Genomic DNA, 18949 nt, shown 5'->3' on the forward strand with positions numbered 1-18949 from the left:
GAAGCACCCCAGCACAAACATCTTGCTCACCTGCACACAAACACAACATGAGGTGAAATAATTTTAAAGGATGGGTGACAAAAAGACATAGGACACATACAGGTACGTTTGCAACCAGAAGCACAAGTGCCATCTACACGCACGCACGCACACACGCACACACCTGACTTGCAATCAACAGCAGCAGTGTAATCAACAGTATTGACTGCAATTAGGTTGACGCATGCTAACAGAATTACCGTCCAAAGGAATGTGATCCATGAACTGGGTAAATTGCTTGGGCCAGACTTCATGTCAAGTAGCTCAGAAAATACAGATGAACAAAGGAAAATAGACGATTGGGCACCGTGCACCAGATACTGCCTTTTGTTGTAATACAACTTTGCCATGCAACTTACATGGAAAAAATGGGGGATACAGAAGGATACAGCTGAGAAGGAGCGCTACTTAGTTGCAATTGGGGGACATTAGTCTATTAGAGGGACATTGGGAGGCTCAATGTGAAGGAGGCATTTGTTCAAAAAAGCTTGAGAACCACCAGTTAAGTTCAATAGCATGGTATAGTCCGATGGTATTGTTTATTCTAGTAGCATGAGTCAGTGCAATAGTATAGTTTGTTGATGCGAGTTGCTTACCCTGGTTATTCCGGTGTACAAGACCACACTGCCGTTGGCCTCCAGGACGAGCATGCAGCCTCGGTCCTGAGGAGAGGAGTAGAAACAAATTCATCACCTTGACAACCACATGGTGATGGGGAGGCAGGCAGAGAACAAATCTACAAAGACGTCTTCATATTATATGAATTTCATTGTTTTTAAATTTCATTAAAAGGGACACTGTGCAGGAAATGGTCAAAAAGGTACTGCAACTATGCTGCTTATTGAAATTGGGCTGCCTATTGCCAAATTTGATCTTTACATGAAAGTTTACTAAGTATTAAACAAATACTTTCTGGTATGGTCCAAGTCCAGTCATTTTTGCAGCTAAAAATTGTTATTTTTGGACATTCAAAATGGCGGACCATGGAGAAGATCCCCCTTTTCATGTATGAAAAGTGCATTTTTTCCAGTCATAATGAATAATTTATTGGTGGTAAGTATTCATGAAAAAGGTAACATTAGTGAATGGGCAGCATGAATTCTGGAAATAAACAACCAAAAATCTCACACAGTGTCCCTTTAACATTTAACTGAAAGGTGATTTAAGTGGATTCAAAGAAGTCATTTGCGTTTGCCCTCACATAGATGTACAAAATATTTCAGAGAGTACCAGTATATGCCAAAAATGAAGATGTACTGTATGCATGGCATGGTGTGTGTCTGTGTGTCATAATAAATCAACTCTTATTAGACTGGAGGAAATCCCCTGACCATAACCACCACCGAAGCACTCCCAACCACACGAACACATACTGACACACACGGCACACAGTATAGAGTGATGAAACAGAGACTAATAGGTATAGCACAGAGATGAGACACATGCCACACAGTATAGAGTGATGAAACAGAGGCTAATAGGTATGGCACAGAGATGAGTCATCCATATTAGCCTGTTCACCATCACTACGCTCCATTAGTAGGACTACACAACTGCTGAGTGCACCAATGCCACGGGAGAACTTATCATGGAGGGTCGGCGAATACAGCGACCAAAGCGAATTCGCCAGAAGCTAAACGGCCTGAGCGACCAGAACGAATTTCAACGATTAAAAGTCACCTAATATTATGGTAATGACCTATGACGCGGTTCAGTGAAAACCAATTGGAATGTTCATATCTCTGAATGTCCCAGGCTGTCCCAAGCCAGAGCTACTATGTAGTTCGCTAAATCAAACATGTCAGTGTCACATCCAGAGCGAATACAACAAATTCATGACAAAATGTATTCATCAACCTCAGCTACTTATGTAATTTCTTAGGTAATGTCTGGTGTACACAAAGCTTTACTGGGCAAGTCAGAACAGTGTCGGCATTACTGGGCATGTTAAAAGTTAAAAGGTGGAAGAGGTACTCCTCTCATCGTGCATGTTCACAAATTGCTGAATTCATGTACTGTATGTAAATATTTTTACACACTATTGCTATAATTGTATTCTACATTGCGCATTAACAACATTCAGTATGATCATAAAACAAAAAGAAAAACGGGAGCAAGTGTGCGGACATTTCACCTTTATTTCCAAATACAGTAAATAGAAGTGCATTAATTCCCGTCTACTCCTTACCTCTAGGGGTGCTGCGTCCTTGGCTGGTATGGTGGAGAGGGATGCGAAGAGCAGCTGGGACGAATGGTTACTCTCCAAGAACTTCACACATCTACAGCACAGGGAGGCAAAAGCAAGACTGGGGAGGTGAAGCATCTCTCAAGGAGCACAGTCGCTAACTTCAAAACTAAATCAAGTCATGCAGTCTTTTATACCATTAGGACATTAACTGGCCAAATGACCTTTGGGGGTACTAGGATGACCATTGGAGGGGGAAAGAGGCGAGGCAATACAACTGAAATAAGTAATGGAAAAAAACGCACATCGGTGAGCTCCCATTTAAACCATTTTATTTTGTGACTTTTCGAGCCACCCTGGCCCTTCCTCAGACTAAAGACGTTGATTGTGCAGCTGACCCTTACATTACAATTTCCACATCACATGAGCATGACAGAAAATATCTGCGATATCTGGACTTTCTATCACATATTTACATATTCACAAGCCAACATAGAGTGATATACCAGTGCATTTTCTCCATATATACATATGTACAGTGTAGATTTAAAATTAAATTAAAATGTATACATTGCAACATGTCATGTCAGTGGTACACAAAGATAAATACCAACATTTAATGCATATTACTCAGATTATTTTCATTTACTCTTTTTGCATTTTTAATTAAGAGTCCAACTTAAGTGTTCAATTTGATTTGATTTGTTTTGGTACCACGCACTGATGAAGGCTTGTTAGCCGAAACGCGTTTGCTTTTTGGACATGGTGGTAATATAAATAAATAATGAGACGCAGTTTGTGAGTGCGGATTTCTTCTTCCTCAATTTGATTTGAGGACAGTCGTATCCAAGTTATTTTATAAAGCTATGAATTTTCATTACCTATTGACTTAACTTTTTTGAACCTACACCTGAAACCAGTGTTTTTGGATGTGCGTGAGATTGGTTTGGAATACAACTGAAAAACAACATTGCGAATACTCCTCTACGTTTTTTTTAATTTTCATTTATTTATTTTGTATTTTTACAAAAGCCCATATAAATCAAACGCAGTATTATTGTCAATAGTCTCTCCAATGAAGAGGAAGGAAGGGCCTGAGGGGGGAATACCACATGAATAGCCAGGCCGCGCCCTCCTAGTGACGCAACATCTTCAGCTTTGCTTCAAGTCAGGCCAAGAGCAATACAAATATCGTTTCTGAGCTCCAGAAAAATCGGGAACTCCTCCCACTTTGTCAGGAGAGCAAACAACCAGTAGCAAACCAAGGAAGTCTCGAAAAGATTTGAAAGTCGATGATAATCAGGCTACCACATGACCACTCACCTGAGCTCCTGGTGGGACTCGACGAGGAAGCACAGGTATCTGTTCTCACACAGGTCTGAGGTGATGAACACTTTGGAGGCCTGGCAACTCATGTCCCTAGCAGAGAAAAGCAGTGAGAATCAATGTAAAAGCAGACTTAAACACACATCCCATCCCCGACAAAGGCCTTGTCATTGTTGCTGATATGATTTTATTCAAGCTTGGCATGACATAGATTTCCATTGCCAAAAGCAGCCAAAAATACAGATAATGAGGGAACAAGGTGAAAAGTATATAGTAATTTAAGTATATAAAGTGAGTGTGGCATGTGTGTGTGACTGACACAGACCTGAACTACCGGTATATATAGTAGTATAGCATAGTATAGTATGTGTGTGCGACAAAGACCTAAACTATGTATAGTGTGTGTGTGTGTGTGTGTGTGTGTGTGTGTGTGTGTGTGTGTGTGTGTGTGTGTGTGTGTGTGTGTGTGTGTGTGTGTGTGTGTGTGTGTGTGTGTGTGTGTGTGTGTGTGTGTGTGCCAGACCTGTGTGAGGCGGAGGCCTCTGCCCACAGCTGCTCGAGGCACAGGTCGGGGATGATGAGCTCGTTCTCGGGAGGTGGGGCCGTTTCGTTCATGGTGCTGTTGGGGGAGGCCAGAAGGCTGTGGCCGCGCGGCGACGGGGAGTACAGCGACGTGTTGAAACGCTGGCCACTGCAGAACGACGGAGCCGCTATGCCAGGGTTATGGGACCGGCTGGACAGAGAGAGAGAGAGAGAGAGAGAGAGAGAGAGAGAGAGAGAGAGAGAGAGAGAGAGAGAGAGAGAGAGAAAGTGCTTATTAGCCAGATACAAAACACGACTACTCTATATACAGCAACGATACAAGGAGCTTTATGTCTCACATGCATAGAAATTAAGCACTAGCCACTGTACAGCTGTGGCACAGCTATGCCAGGGTTATGGGACCGGATATAAACACAGAGACAGAGAGAATGCTTTGTAGACACATGCAAAACTTGACTTTGTTGTACTATGTTGGTCAGTCGGTATTGCGTGTGTGTGTGTGTACAGGGGTGCAGGTTGCAGGATATTGAGTGTGTGTGGGGTACAGACTGGAGGGTAGTGAGTGTGTGTGGGGGGAGGGAGGAGGACATGCTGGAGGGTATTGAGTGTGTGTGTGGTACAGGCTGGAGGGTATTGAGTGTGTGATTGTGTGTGTGTGTGTGTGTGTGTGTGTGTGTGTGTGTGTGTGTGTGTGTGTGTGTGTGTGTGTGTGTGTGTGTGTGTGTGTGTGTGTGTGGTACAGGCTGCAGGGTACTGAGTGTGTGTGGTACAGGCTGCAGGGTACTGAGTGTGTGTATGTGTGTGTGGGTGTGTGTGTGTGTGTGTGTGGGGGGGGGGGTGGGTTACAGGCTGCAGGGTACTGTGTGTGTGCATGTGTGGTACAGGCTGCAGGGTACCTTGTGTGTGTGTGTGTGTGCGTGTGTGCGTGTGCGTGTGTGCGTGTGCGTGTGCGTGTGCGTGTGCGCGTGGGGTACAGGCTTCAGGGTACCGATTGTGTGCGTTTGTGTGTGAGTGGAGTGGTTAGAGTGTGTGTGGGGGTACAGAATGGGTATTGAGTGGGTATTGAGGGTATTGTGTGGGTACAGGCTAGAGGGTACTGACCTGAGTGCTGCCATGCTGGAGATGCCAGGCGAGTGTGCGGAGTGGTTAGAGTGTGTGTGAGGGGTGTGTGCGGGGTGTGTGTGTGTGTGTGTGTGTGTGTGTGTGTGTGTGTGTGTGGGTACAGGCTAGAGGCTACTGACCTGAGTGCTGCCATGCTGGAGATGCCAGGCGAGTGTGCAGAGTGGTTAGAGTGTGTGTGAGGGGTGTGTGCGGGGTGTGTGTGTGTGTGTGTGTGTGTGTGTGTGTGTGTGTGTGTGTGTGTGTGGGTACAGGCTAGAGGCTACTGACCTGAGTGCCGCCATGCTGGAGATGCCAGGCGAGTGTGCAGAGTGGTTAGAGTGTGTGTGAGGGGTGTGTGCGGGGTGTGTGTGTGGTGTGTGTGTGTGTGTGTGTGTGTGTGGGTACAGGCTAGAGGGTACTGACCTGAGTGCTGCCATGCTGGAGATGCCAGGCGAGTGTGCGGAGTGGTTAGAGTGTGAGCGGGGGTGGGGGTGCAGGCTGGGCGAGGCTCCCAGGCGGCTGGTGTTGTGGAACGCGGGGCACTGCAGCGGAGAGGCGGGAGAGTCCAGGCGAGACACGTTACGCAGCCGAGAGCCCAGGAAGCTGGCCGCACCCGTGCCAGGCCCCGGCTCCGGGCACTTCAGCAGCACCGACTGTTCCTGAGGGACATACCGTACACACAAAGGGTTAAAAATGAAAAGGCAGAGGCCAAAGGGTTGGCAAAATGGGTAATGTATGATATATTCACTTATTCACCATGTAGTTTATGGTATCGGGTACAAGTTACATTGTAAATACCAGGCATAAAGCACGGAACAATCTCACACACACACACACACACACACACACACACACACACACACACACACACACACACACACACACACACTCGCTCTTCCTGTCATATCCACAATAAAGGCAAAAAAGCACTTTTTAATTATCAAAATCAATTTCAAAAGGTATGGTCATTTCTAACTAATTTGAAATGTCAGATATTGCAACGTAATTTGTAATGATGGTAAAAAAAATAAATGTAAACACACATCGTACAGGTCACAGAGTCCAGTCAACATTAGAGAGACAACATCTATGCATGAGTTGTGGGACTGCACAGTAGCCATCAATTCAAAAGGAGCAAGATGGATAGGCAAGACCGAGAGGATGTGCAGGCACACAGAGAGGACAAAAAAAAATGTAAGAGGCAGATGAAAGAGAAAAGGAATGGAAAAGAGATAAGACAGAGACATAATGGGCAGGTAATGCTGACAGAAAGCGAGAGACTGGCCGACGATAAGACAGAGACCGAGCTGTTGAAAGACAGAATGCGACAGAAAGAGAAGAACAGCAAAAGAACAGTTGAAGAAAAATGACAAACACATGCGAAGAGCAGCAGAGAGATAATGGATATTAGATACGTGCACCACCACGGGGGCCCGGCCTTGGCTCAAACAACCAGGGCACGGGACTATTACACCTGAGAGCCCGGTTCGATTCTGACCCAAACGTTGTCTCACAATCCTCCCCTGTCCCTCTGTCCAGTTACTTTCCTGTCTTCTCTCAAACTGTCCTGTCCAATAAGAAACAAAACAGTCCTAAAACACACAGTGGGGGCACAGTGGCTCAGTGAGCTCAGACGCTCTACCATTACGCCGGCAACCCAGGTTCGATTCTGACCCAACGAGATCCTTCGCTGACCCAATCCTTCCCCGTCTCTCATTTCCTGTTGTGTCTCGCTCACTGTCCTTCTGTCAGGTTAATAAAGGTGAAAAAGCCCAAAAGCCCCCAAATATAGGCTTGCATACCCAGAGTCACCCAGGTTCGAGTCTGGCCTGGGTCATTTCCCAACCCCACCCCATCTCTCTCTCCACACTCACTTCCTGTCACGCTTTATTGTCATACCCGAAATAGTCAAAAAAGCCCTAAAAATATCTTTTTTAAAAAAGGCATAAAAATATTTTAAAAAGTGCAACAGAGGGAGAGAGAGGGGGCAGCTCCTACCTCGACGGTGACTTTGCGCAGCAGCCAGACGGTGTGCATGCACTGCACGGTGTCGTAGGTCATGATGATGGAGGGGCTGCAGGAGGCGAACACCACCCGCATGGTGCTGTCGGACACATACTGGATACGGGGGATGTCCAACAGGGCTGACGACACAAAGACACACACACACACACACACACACACACACATTACACAGCGTTTGGCAGACGCTTTATCACCAAAGCGACTTTCAAAAGAGGACATAATCATAGCCAACATCACTAGCAAATACAAAGTGCACAGGAAATATACAGAACAACAAGTGCATATGTAAAGAGGGGTTAGTTGGTGGTTTTTTTGTACACCCATACACACACATCATGTCAAGAGTCTGGCCTGGGGCTAGGTCAGCTCAAACATTAGTCTAGTTAGTAGATACTCACAAAAGACAGACACAGACAGACAGACAGACAGACAGACAGACAGACAGACAGACAGACAGACAGACAGACAGACAGACAGACACACACACACATCAGAGTTGTGCCGTCAAACACTGGGCAAGCTGCTAGTACACACAGGGAGAGAAAACTCTCAGGGTGCCTGAAGATCACATACTCAAATACTGACCAAGCAGATAGTACTATCAGGTATGATTGATAAAGAACGAGACGGTCCACAAGGAGTTTCTTCCAGAATCAATCAATTCAATTTTCAATAGTGTGTGTGTGTGTATGTGTGTGTGTGTGCGCGTGTGCGTGCACGTGCGTTTCATACCTGTGGATCTGCAGACCAGAGGTGCGATCTCATCCAAGGGGTGCATCATGCTGAAGAGGGTGGGGAGAGGCTCTCTGCCAACAACACAACAACACACCTCAAGAATGAAATTGTCCAATGTTACTGTTACTGACTGACTGACTGACTGACTGACTGAGTGACTGAGTGACTGAGCGAGTGACTGACTGACTGAGTGACTGAGTGACTGACTGAGAGACTGACTGACTAAGAGAGACATGGGAAGGCCTTGGGGCATTCGTCTCTTAAAACAATACACCTTGCATTCTGAATTTCAACTGTTGAACTTAATAATTAATAATAAGTAGTAAAACCCAGATAATATCACTAACACCATTACAGGATTTTGTCACATAAGCCTCAGCAGTTATGCTCATCTACAACTTTACATTCAACACCGTACATAAAAGCCCATAGACAACTAAAGAAACACTGACAGATGGGACATTTTTAGTAGCAGATGTCAGGTGGTACAACCACAATTCTCATGTCCATTAATTACAAATTTAGTAATACATTTAAATAAATGTTCTTTCCAGTGCAATTAATTTACAAGCAATAAATATGCTTCTCAGCTAATCCAGTAAAAACAAACTTGAAAAAAATAATTATTAGTCATTAGTTGTGGTTGCACCACCCCGACGTCTGCGACTCACTTCATTAACAAGTCTAACTAAATGTTTTAAATTCAAGTAAACAATGTCACTTCATCAGAGTAGTTTTAAACAATGACTTGTAGAGAGAGAGAGAGAGAGAGAGAGAGGCAGAGAATAAGTTGCGTCTGTGGGGTAGGTGTAATAAAGCTCTTCAGGTGCTCATCGGTGACCAAAAGGCAAAACTTGAGTGTGAAGAGAGACGGTCCGAGGCACTCTGATGTCCATATCTCAATAAAGGACTTTTAACGGACTCCAGAATGCCTCAGACCCTCTCTCTTCACACTCTAGTATTAAACGATGTCTTAAATAACTGGGTGATCATTTATTCTGTTGTATGTGGTATCCGTACCCTGGGGGACTGAGGGGAGCGTCGGAGGTCAAGTTTTTCCGCTCCAGTAGAAGGCCAAACGTGGTGGACCACAGAGCAGACACCTGCAGGCAGAGGGAGGGACAGAGAAAGGGGATCGATACAACAACATGGAGCAGTCATTACACAGACCTCACCAGACCGATTCAAAACAACGGTAACACTTAAAGGGACACTCCACCCATTTTGCATTAGGCTTTCCATTGCTAGACACCCAGTCATACTTTTGAATGGTCTTGCAAAAATCTCTCAATTCCCCCTGAGATAGGAGAAATCCACATTCATCTGTTAACACTTCCTCCGTCAATGATGTAAAAATCGTCATTTTGCATCATTGACGGAGGAAGTGAAAGAGAGGTGGATTTCTGTTGAGACTACAAGCCTTTTTCCCCACCCTTTCAACCCTGCCCATAGGGGGTTGGACCTAATGCTCTAACAGACCTATCACAGATCAGTGTCCCAGTGCTTTTGAAATCACTGGCAATGAGGCTCCAGTGAGCAGTGTTGCCAGATTGGGCTGTTTCCCGCCCAATTGGGCTGCTTGGGATGGCCTTCTGCGGGTAAAAATGGCATTTTGCAGGACAACTCGCCCAATCTTCCCCATAGACATCAATACAATTGGACGGGGTTTATTGCTTCTAGGCAGGTTTTGAGCATTTTTTGGGCTGGAAATCATCAGCCTCATCTGGCAACACTGCCAGTAAGTCACTGGCATAGCTGGAAAGGAGAAGCTGGAGCACACTGCAGCTTAGTTTTCAAGACTTTATTTTGTGCACACACCCGACCAACGTTTTGGTGTTGCTACACCTTCTTCAGAGTCAAATGATAGCAAGAGAGAGACACACATTTCAAGACTTGACATTCACAGGTGATCCCACTTGGTTTGGCTAAATTGGTCTCATCTCATACTCATGAACGGCCATCCGGGTACTTTGCTCTTAAATTTGCGTTACGCCCCTTTATGGGTGAAAACAAACCGAATGTCTCATTGACTTACATGCTACATTGGCTAGCCTAAATGAATACATTCCATGCTTCAGCCACGGCTGTTTGGCTATATTATTTGAACAACCGGCAACGCAACACGTTTTCGGCATGTTGCGCGTGAACAACGCTAGTCTACAGGTCCGTATCTTTCGTTTATTAATCCCCAACATCACCAATTGACTTGCATGTGTTGTTTTCCCCCACAAATGGGCGTAACGCACATGGAAAACGTCACGCCGTTCATGAGTATTGCAGGTAATTGACCCCACCCCCCAACACCAGGACAAGATTGCCTGGACTAAAATTGGGCAGGTTTTTCTGCTAAATGCCATTTTTACCCGCACACGGCCATCCTAAGCAGCCCAATTGGGCGGTAAACAGCCCAATCTGGCAACACTGCCTGCAAGCTGAGTGAGGGATGATGCATAGAGTCCCAAATAACTGGGTGTGGCCTGTGGAACTTGAGCATTGCAGTGCATTATGGGGATTGTTGTCACAAATCCACAAGCACTAAAAAGTCATTTTCTGAATTTTCTCGGCCAAGAAGGCACCAAATTAGAAATGTATGCTACTATTCTACTATATATATGACCCACTTTCAATACAATATTCACGTCTCCACCGGTGGAATGCCCCTTTAACTTGACGCCGGTGTCATAAGCATGTCATTACAGCGTCATAATAGTGTCATGGCACAGTTATGCATGTGTCATAAATATTATGTCCATGTCATAAACATTTTATGACTGTTGGCCTTAAGTAACATTTGGTTATGGCAAAGACAACCTTGCCATAACTGAATGTCACTTAAGGTCAACAGTCATAAAATGTTTATGACATGGACATAATGTTTGACTTACATGACTTAATCCTCTTTGCTCCGTCTGGAACATAGGGCCTTAGTTAGGACATAATGTGTATGACTTATCTATGACTGTGTCATGACACTATTATGACACCGTAATGACATGCTTATGACACCAGCGTCAAGTAAAGTGTTACCAAAACAACCTCCATGCTCCTAAAGGTCAGATTAGACTTCAGCAACTGCGAGCGTGAAAAGTCGCGTGGGAGTGGCCACGAACCAATTTTGTATTCATGCATCTGCGAGCTCTGCGAGGTCCGAGGTCTCGTTGCCAGCCACATTTGAAATTGCGCGATTAGGCTACTTTCACTACATTGTAAGCACTGCGGTCATTATTAAGCAATGTTGCTTTCTATCCCGGTTAGCTAGGTATTTTCACACAAATTGCAAAGGCAATGCAGTGGTATCATTATTTGACATACCCAGTCTGTTTTCACGAGCAGAAAATGCAAGCATGTAAAGACAGTTGATTCTGCCGATGTGTGTTTACATTCGGTGGAGGAACGGTAGTAAAACCGCAGGCATTGTGCCACGAGTGTTCAACTGATGCATTGTTTGTTACTTAGCTTAGCTTCGTGTATTTACACACATTTACACACAAGGCATTAATAAAGTTTTTAACAGAATACAGCTCTGCTCTCGCAAACTACTGGCACTGCCCTGCCACAAGAACAGAACAAGGAAGTAGCGAGACGACCAATCATAGTGCCTTTTTGTCTGCGTACTCCGCGTCCGTCCGACGGATAGTTAGAATTTTTTCGAGGCGCTAGACGACGGGCGCAGAGCCTCTGAGAGGGGGCGTGGACTCGCATAGACAGAAAACGGACGGACGCAGATTATATGCGAGCGAAGCATAAATCTAGCTTTATCCCGTTAAAACACGGTATTACAAATTTGTTGTTACCAGAATGCCAATGACCGAGTCGTAGTGCATTACTAAAGGACCTGTGATGTGTCATAGTAGAGTAGTACTATGGTAATTAACCTTTCAATTACTATTACAGCGTGCCTCAGATGGTACGCCCACCGTGCATTAAGGGGCTACACTTATTCCCCTTTATATCTATTTAAATTATTCTGACATTTAATGTGTCTTTTTGTGGAACTGTGTGGGCGTGCTTGTACTACTACTCCAAAACAATTATCCATACTGGGAGAAATAAAAGCTACTACAACTACTACAACAACATCACACATAAAGCTCAAGCTCCAAGCTCATATATTCATAAAAATACTCCACGCTCATACCAAACCTACTACCAGCTACAGACCATTTTGGATGGATGTAAACATTGCCAAAATGTTTTTTTTAAATGAAAAAAAATGGTTGTTTAGAAGTAAGTTACTGTGTGCGGTGTGCAGACATTTTTGGCATGTGCAGTACTGTACGTAGTAGGGTTAAAGTTCAGTACCTAATTGACTTGATGCATGACGTCAGCCATGGAAACACAAGGGGCAACCATTGCCAAAGCCTGTTTTGTGTGGAAACCCCATTACAGGAGCAACAGAGATATCCAATTAGTCTATCCTCAACACGCACTGGCTCTCAATCAGTTGTCAATGAGCCAAATTAGCCATTACCCAACTCCTGGTGTAATGAAATGGGCTGGTCCTGGGGAGCATCAACCACACTAGCACAAAAACATGATGATATGAGTCATGGCCCATAACAAGGCCTCAAAGGGGAATACCAACACACGCACGCACGCGGTCACGCGCACACACACACACACACACACACACACACAACAGGTGCATCAGTCAGGGTGTACCAACCACATTAGTGACATGTTCTGTCACGTAAATAACAATAGATTCAACAAAAAGACACCAATGTTCTCAATTTTGAATGCAATAAGATTTGATTGAAAGGCATGTAGGCCTTCCACGTGAGCTTGCATGCTTTGAGTGATGTACATAAGCTATTACTGGGGTTTGTCTTTGTAGCCCTACGTAAGTGTAATGTGATGTGATGTGGTGTGATGTATTGCAATATGCTGAATATAAGAAGCTAGTATCTCACCTGGAAAGGTAGAGGGGCGATGAAGTCTTTTCCACTCACACTGTGCACGTTCACACATGTGCCCTGCGCAATGCACACCGCATGCTCCACAATGTCTTTAGCTGTAAGGGATAGGGTAGAAACAACATATCAGTGTCTGTTACGACAAAAAGGGGTTGCGGACAAAAGGGACTTGGCATAAAAACGGGAACTCCACAGATTAACAGCTAACATAAATCCATAATTTGGTTAATATTGGTTTGGTTAACAGTATTTACTTGCATGGTTGATAGATGCATTTGCTGTCTTAGCAATCTAGCAATATTAATGCCCCCAAAAATCCTGCTAATATTGCTAGAATTCCATTGCTAGGCTATGGTGGTTAGGGGTATCGCGAAAAAGGGGGTCCCCACTGAAAAAATGTGGGAACGACTGGGTTAGGACAAACCTCTCTAGGACTGAAAAGGTACCACTGGAAGCAGCCCTTCAAAAAATATTTACATTGCCACGACAACGCTCATGGTGAAAACACTTACCGCACTTTTGACCTTGGCTTTGTGGAACACTGAAGTTGCACCACAGTGCCTGGAAGAAACAACAAGAAAAACACATTTGAAAAACCTCCTGGTAGGTACTATTCAAAGAACAAGATTAAGTGATACCCCTGGCTAATTTAACCTACAGCAGTATTTCTCAACTGGTGGGTCGCGACCCAAAATTGGGTCGCGTAGGGGTCATGGGTGGGTCCAGCTGTGATGAGCCATGAGTTTGCAATGCACCCCACTTCAACTCCTCCAATGTGCTGTGCTACTTAGACCAAACTGGTACGAACTCAGTCAGTCTAGTTCAAATTTGTAGTTGATTTCACGCCGTGTTAGCAACAACCACACCGTGACGGCAAGTTCTCCCTGACGTAGTATGCAGTCGTCGATCAACAAAAGTTGATCCCGAATGAGCCTAATGCCGCCTGGTGAAATGGCGCTGAAAAATCACGACAGGGATTCCAGGCACTACACACTACACACACACACACACACACACACACACACACACACACACACACACACACACAGCTGAGGATAAACCACACACACACACACACCTGTTGCACGGGGCTGTCCACGGTGAAGGCCTTGTAGACGTAGGAGGCTTGGCCTTTGGTCCCCCGGCTCCAGATGACCATGTTTCCCGCCACGTACAGCTCCTCCTCGTAATCGACCTCATCCTCAGACCCGTCCGCACCCTTCCTGAGCTGCCAGGACTCCTACCAAACAAAAAAAAACAGAGGGGGTATACTAAGAACATGGAGGACTCCATGCTCTTCTATTAGATGATTTACCTCATAACTTAATCTGGTTTACTCCATAACCAGCTTCTTAGTATAGGCCCCAGGTCTCAACAACCACCAGGCTGTGTTTCTCAACATGTGTTAAAGGGGCTCCAGGTAGGATTAGACATTTAATTAATCACGGTCCAGTGTCAGCCGACGCTTATGCGAGTCTTTAGTAAGTGAACGATGGCTCTCGTGATCACTTCCACGGTCCGCTGTCAGAAAACCCCACATGCAACTTTTGGCAGCGCGGTCCAAGGGAGTGTCGTGGGACACATACTCATCATTTGAAAACATCGCTTTACATACCGTATTCAGATTTGTATCAACTGCTGGCATTTCGGGATGAAAAACAGCTCTTTAGTCCAAGGTATAGTACTTCCAGGTTAAAAAAATGAGAATGAATTATCTGACTAAGGCACTCCAAATTAAAATGTCTTTATTCATATGACAAGTCCTACATGGACATATTAAAAACAAGGCCCACGCATAGCGACATGAGTGCCTGCCCTGAAGAAGGCACTCGTGCTGCTACGCGTGGACCTTGTTTTTAATATGACCATGTAGGACTTGTCATATCAATAAAGACATTTTAATTTGGAGTGGCTCAGTCAGATAATTCATTCTCATTTTTTTTTAACCTGGAAGTACTATACCTTGGACTAAAGAGCACCCAAACCCAAGAAGCCAACAAACAATCAGGATAAGAGCACGCCATCAGCAACAAATATTCTTTTGAAGTATCGACACTTTGATGTGAAGTGTGATGAGCTAAACATCTTATGTGTCAAGAGTGACACACAGCTGCTTGGTCCACAGAATGACTTTACATAAGACCATGCCCCCCCCCCCCCCCCCCCCCCCCCCCCCCCCCCCCCCCCCCCCCCCCCCCCCCCCCCCCCCCCCCCCCCCCCCCCCAGTCCATAAATAACCCCTGTGCATGAATACCCAGTGTGAACTTGCAAATAGCATGAGGACTGAAGATCATCGTGACATACCCTGTCGCTCTCGTGAAGAGTGACCTCCTGGAGGGATCCCACGAGCCCGGCCGCGCCATCTGAGGACCACAATTCAGAGGCCGGCTGCAGCTGTCGCAGCTGGATGTTGACAGCGTTCGGGTGGTTTTTGCAGTGCTCACGACCGAACGGGACAAACGACTGCAGTTCCCCAGCGGCTATCATTGTGGCTCTCTCTTCATAGACGTTCGACATGAGTTCCCGATATCAGCATTATTTCTGCAACAGTTGAACACAAACGTCAACACGTCATATGCATGTCATGTCATGCCGAGGGTTATAATGTAGCAACCAGTGTGTGTTGTCATCAACCCACTAGCTAGTTAGCAATACTCTCAGACTGACGACCGAGCGAACATCAGATAAACAAACTGTAATGGGCCATCTAACTGTGTTGTCTATATATTGCCAGCTAGCAAGGCCACTGACAGGCACCTTGACGTAAAACTAAATGCAAATGATTCCATCATGTTAGTGTGCAAGTATGTTACTTCCGTGCATCTCCGTTTACCATTCGTCATAAAAAGCATGTTTAAAGCAGGCTCTTCCACACGTTTTCGACACAATCTGTAGCCCGTCAAACTCGCTAATGAATCTGGAGAGTTGGCTAGCTAGCACAGCCAGCAGGGAAACTTAGCCCCATGCGCGGGCGCATTCATTTTCACATGTTTGAGCTGATTGGGCATTAGGAACTAAGCTAACAAGCTAGCAAGGAGCGAGGGAGCTAACGCGGCGTTAGCTAGTGATGGATTGACAGCTCTAACCTGTTAATAACAAATTGTATGGCCCTTGTCTCGGAGTCCTCGTGTTTCCTTTATATAATCCCAGTGTCTTGTATGTGTTGCATTGAGAAATACAGCGTACGAACAGAGAGAAAGATGGAAGTCATCGATTATAAACACACTTTTTCAAATGAACGCGGACATCTTGCTATCCCGTGAACCTCTTCCTGACTCACCAACCAATCACCGACCATTACCGTATGGCTAGGCGAGGGGAGGGCTGGGTTATCTTGAGGATGATGACAGCCATTGTACCAGAGAATGGTACCATTCTCTGATTGTACTGTACTTGATGCAGAAGTGGAAAAAACATTTTGTACCATCCATCTCAATAAACTACTAGCTGATCCTAATAACCACATGCCAGGTTGAGTCAATTAGTGAAATCACCTGAGGGCATAGGCAGAAGGAAACCCTAGGCAGGACCTATAAGAATAGGCCTAGGCCCTACTGTTTTGCACAAAAAAAAAAATGATCAAGTTATTACCTTTTGTATAGGTTGTATAGCCTATATTTGTATAGGCTGTATGAATAGGAATTAATCACTGTCATTTTTATGCACCGCCCTCAGCTACCAATCAAGGACACACAATTTCTGAATAACAAGTAGAAATGGGGAGATGGCATCATCATTCTTCATTCACATTGTTCTATCATTCATATTGTTCTAGCTGATCACATTTTACATATTTTGAAATGACTGGTCCTTTGAACATGCCGAGTTGTAGGGTGTTATAATAAAAGTTTAAAGCCAGGTCTTCTTAAGTGAATGTGATGATACACAACAGCATGTGTAGGCAGGGCCGTTGACAGCTTTGGCGGGGCCCGGGACAGAGTCACCTGAAAGGGCCCCAAAACCCAATATAATGACGACCTTGTGCCCTTTCTCTCTCTGTCAGGACAGGGCCAGGTCAAGTGACCCCTTTGCCCCTTCCCGCTGTCGGTTTCCCTGTGTGTGGGAACCCATAGTCGTGACTTCAGTGCTATAAATGAAGTCCTCAAGAGGCAGGTGACACACAGACAGGGCTGTACTGGTCATCTGGCATAGTGGGCATTTCCCGGTGGGGCCCACGACGGTGCGGGGCCCACCAGAGAGTCAGTTCTGCACCACTCATTAAAGGGCGGGGCTTTAGCCAAAAGTGCCCGGGCCCTATTTTTTCCCCAGTCCAGCCCTGGGCAGGTGACACATGCAGGAGGGGGTGGATGTGGCAGATCAATATGAACTCAATAGAGGAGGCGAAGAGGCACCACCACCGCGTCTACAGTGCCCTCTAAACTAGTTTTTTGTTTTGTCCTCCAATATTCTCCTCTGTCCCACGGTAGCCCACATCACCAGAAGAGGGATGTGAATGCACACCTGGTGCGACACCTGATTATTTTTCAATACAAGTCCTCTGTTTGGCACCACCAAGACCTCATTTTCTGTAGAGTCTAATCTGTCTCTGTATTGCTTGGGGCACAGATTTCTCACAAACAAATAATGATAACTTTAACTTCACCTATAATGCTGTGAGAGTGACAGAGCCAGCACCTGATTTTACACAGACTAAAAGTACTAAAACGATACTTTTAATAACAACATGAGCTTCCCGAAGAGCTGTAGCCATCACAAGACTATATTTCAAGTGAGATATATTCTTGGGAGCATCAAATCATTTTCTTGTAGGGAAAGTCAATCTAAACCATTTAAAACTCTATTTTTATATATATATATATATATATATATATATATATATATATATATATATATAAAGCTAATAACATGTCTTGCCCTCTCTCCCTGTTCTGCGTCTGTAGCCCCATAATGCACATCGTTCCACCAGTGGAGCGCTGTAATAGTCATTGAAACGTTAACTACCACAATACAACACACAACACAGGGTCTTTAGTAATGCATTACGACTTCGTCATTGCCATTCTGGTAACAGAAAATGAATAACGCTGTGTCTTAATGGGCCAAAATGCCATTATGTTTCAACCGAATTAGCTTTTTTGAAGACGAGGTACTCATGATTTGTAAACATCTTTAACCGACAGATCCAGGCAGGGCGTTGACTTTCTCATCTTGAGAGTGCCGTGGGACAGCCAATTCTCTGGTTAATAAAATCATATTTTTTTCATTTGCTTACGTTGCCAGCATGGACCGATGTAACCCTGAAAGCGCTCCCCCCACCAACGCAGCAGCAGCAGCAGAATCATTGCTGACGGTACCCAACTCAGACAGCCTGAGATGCACCACACTCATCTGCTTTTCTCATCTGCCTTAAATCAAAAGAAATGAATAAGTCAATGAGTGGCCAAGGGGAAAGGGAAGGCTTAATTTGATTGGTCCAAATGACCGGTGGTCTCAGGAGTGTTGTCCTGTGGTCTGTGGCTTTGATTAGCAGACTAATGATGTACTGAAAGCATGATTGGACATAATGTCTTCCATGTGGCCCGCATTGTATTACATGTAATGCATTTGTTAATGCAGCACATACATCTGTAATGTAAGGGATGCAATGAGGAGTTGTTTGCTTCATTCAGCCAATAACAGTCAGATACATCAGTCTGATACTGATCTGAATGCCATGAAATGCAGTGAAATTAATCTGGTTATTCATGTAGTAGATTAAAATTTAGAGAAGCATTTCTGTCTGTGTGTTAAAAAAGCATATGCCTACACATTAAAAAGCATACCATTTATTTTCTACAGGTGTCCATTTCTGTTATTAATTTCCCCAAACCCAAGATGGAGCATGTTTTAATGCATGTCTCTGTGTCTTTGCTATCTGGGCATGTCTGGCCCAGGAGCTGTGGGTTAAACAGAACATCAACTAATGAATAGTTTTGGGGGGGCATTAGAACTGTAAGGCATGGAGCAGCCATCCACAGATCTTCTTCCTGTCATATCCTGTCATTGCTTGCTGGCTGCCATGACAACACACAACTGCAGTGTGGGATGATAAAGATACATTTGGATTTCAATCAATGTG

The 18949-nt window shown here is 44.9% G+C and overlaps 1 protein-coding gene across 5 annotated transcripts in view; it reads right to left on the reverse strand.

Annotated features, from left to right (window-relative positions):
• Window positions 1-16136, reverse strand: part of anapc1 (anaphase promoting complex subunit 1) — a 94624-nt gene extending 78488 nt beyond the window's left edge. For 2 of the 5 annotated variants that reach the window (XM_063191943.1, XM_063191941.1), the window contains exons 1-13: window positions 15957-16136; window positions 15175-15411; window positions 13949-14110; window positions 13383-13431; window positions 12868-12968; window positions 8975-9057; window positions 7952-8025; window positions 7193-7338; window positions 5618-5853; window positions 4074-4283; window positions 3548-3643; window positions 2228-2318; window positions 636-701 (exon numbers count right to left, since the gene is read on the reverse strand). In XM_063191943.1, the coding sequence (XP_063048013.1) occupies window positions 636-701; window positions 2228-2318; window positions 3548-3643; window positions 4074-4283; window positions 5618-5853; window positions 7193-7338; window positions 7952-8025; window positions 8975-9057; window positions 12868-12968; window positions 13383-13431; window positions 13949-14110; window positions 15175-15387 (1527 nt within the window). In that variant the 5' untranslated portion in view covers window positions 15388-15411; window positions 15957-16136. Of the gene's footprint in view, window positions 1-635; window positions 702-2227; window positions 2319-3547; window positions 3644-4073; window positions 4284-5194; window positions 5252-5334; window positions 5380-5617; window positions 5854-7192; window positions 7339-7951; window positions 8026-8974; window positions 9058-12867; window positions 12969-13382; window positions 13432-13948; window positions 14111-15174; window positions 15412-15703; window positions 15780-15956 lie in introns of those variants that run through there. The other 3 variants (XM_063191942.1, XM_063191945.1, XM_063191944.1) reach the window with 3 other exon arrangements.
• Between the last annotated feature and the right edge of the window lie 2813 nt (window positions 16137-18949).

The sequence above is a fragment of the Engraulis encrasicolus genome, chromosome 24 (assembly GCF_034702125.1).
Source record: "Engraulis encrasicolus isolate BLACKSEA-1 chromosome 24, IST_EnEncr_1.0, whole genome shotgun sequence".
In the NCBI taxonomy this organism is placed as follows: domain Eukaryota; kingdom Metazoa; phylum Chordata; class Actinopteri; order Clupeiformes; family Engraulidae; genus Engraulis; species Engraulis encrasicolus.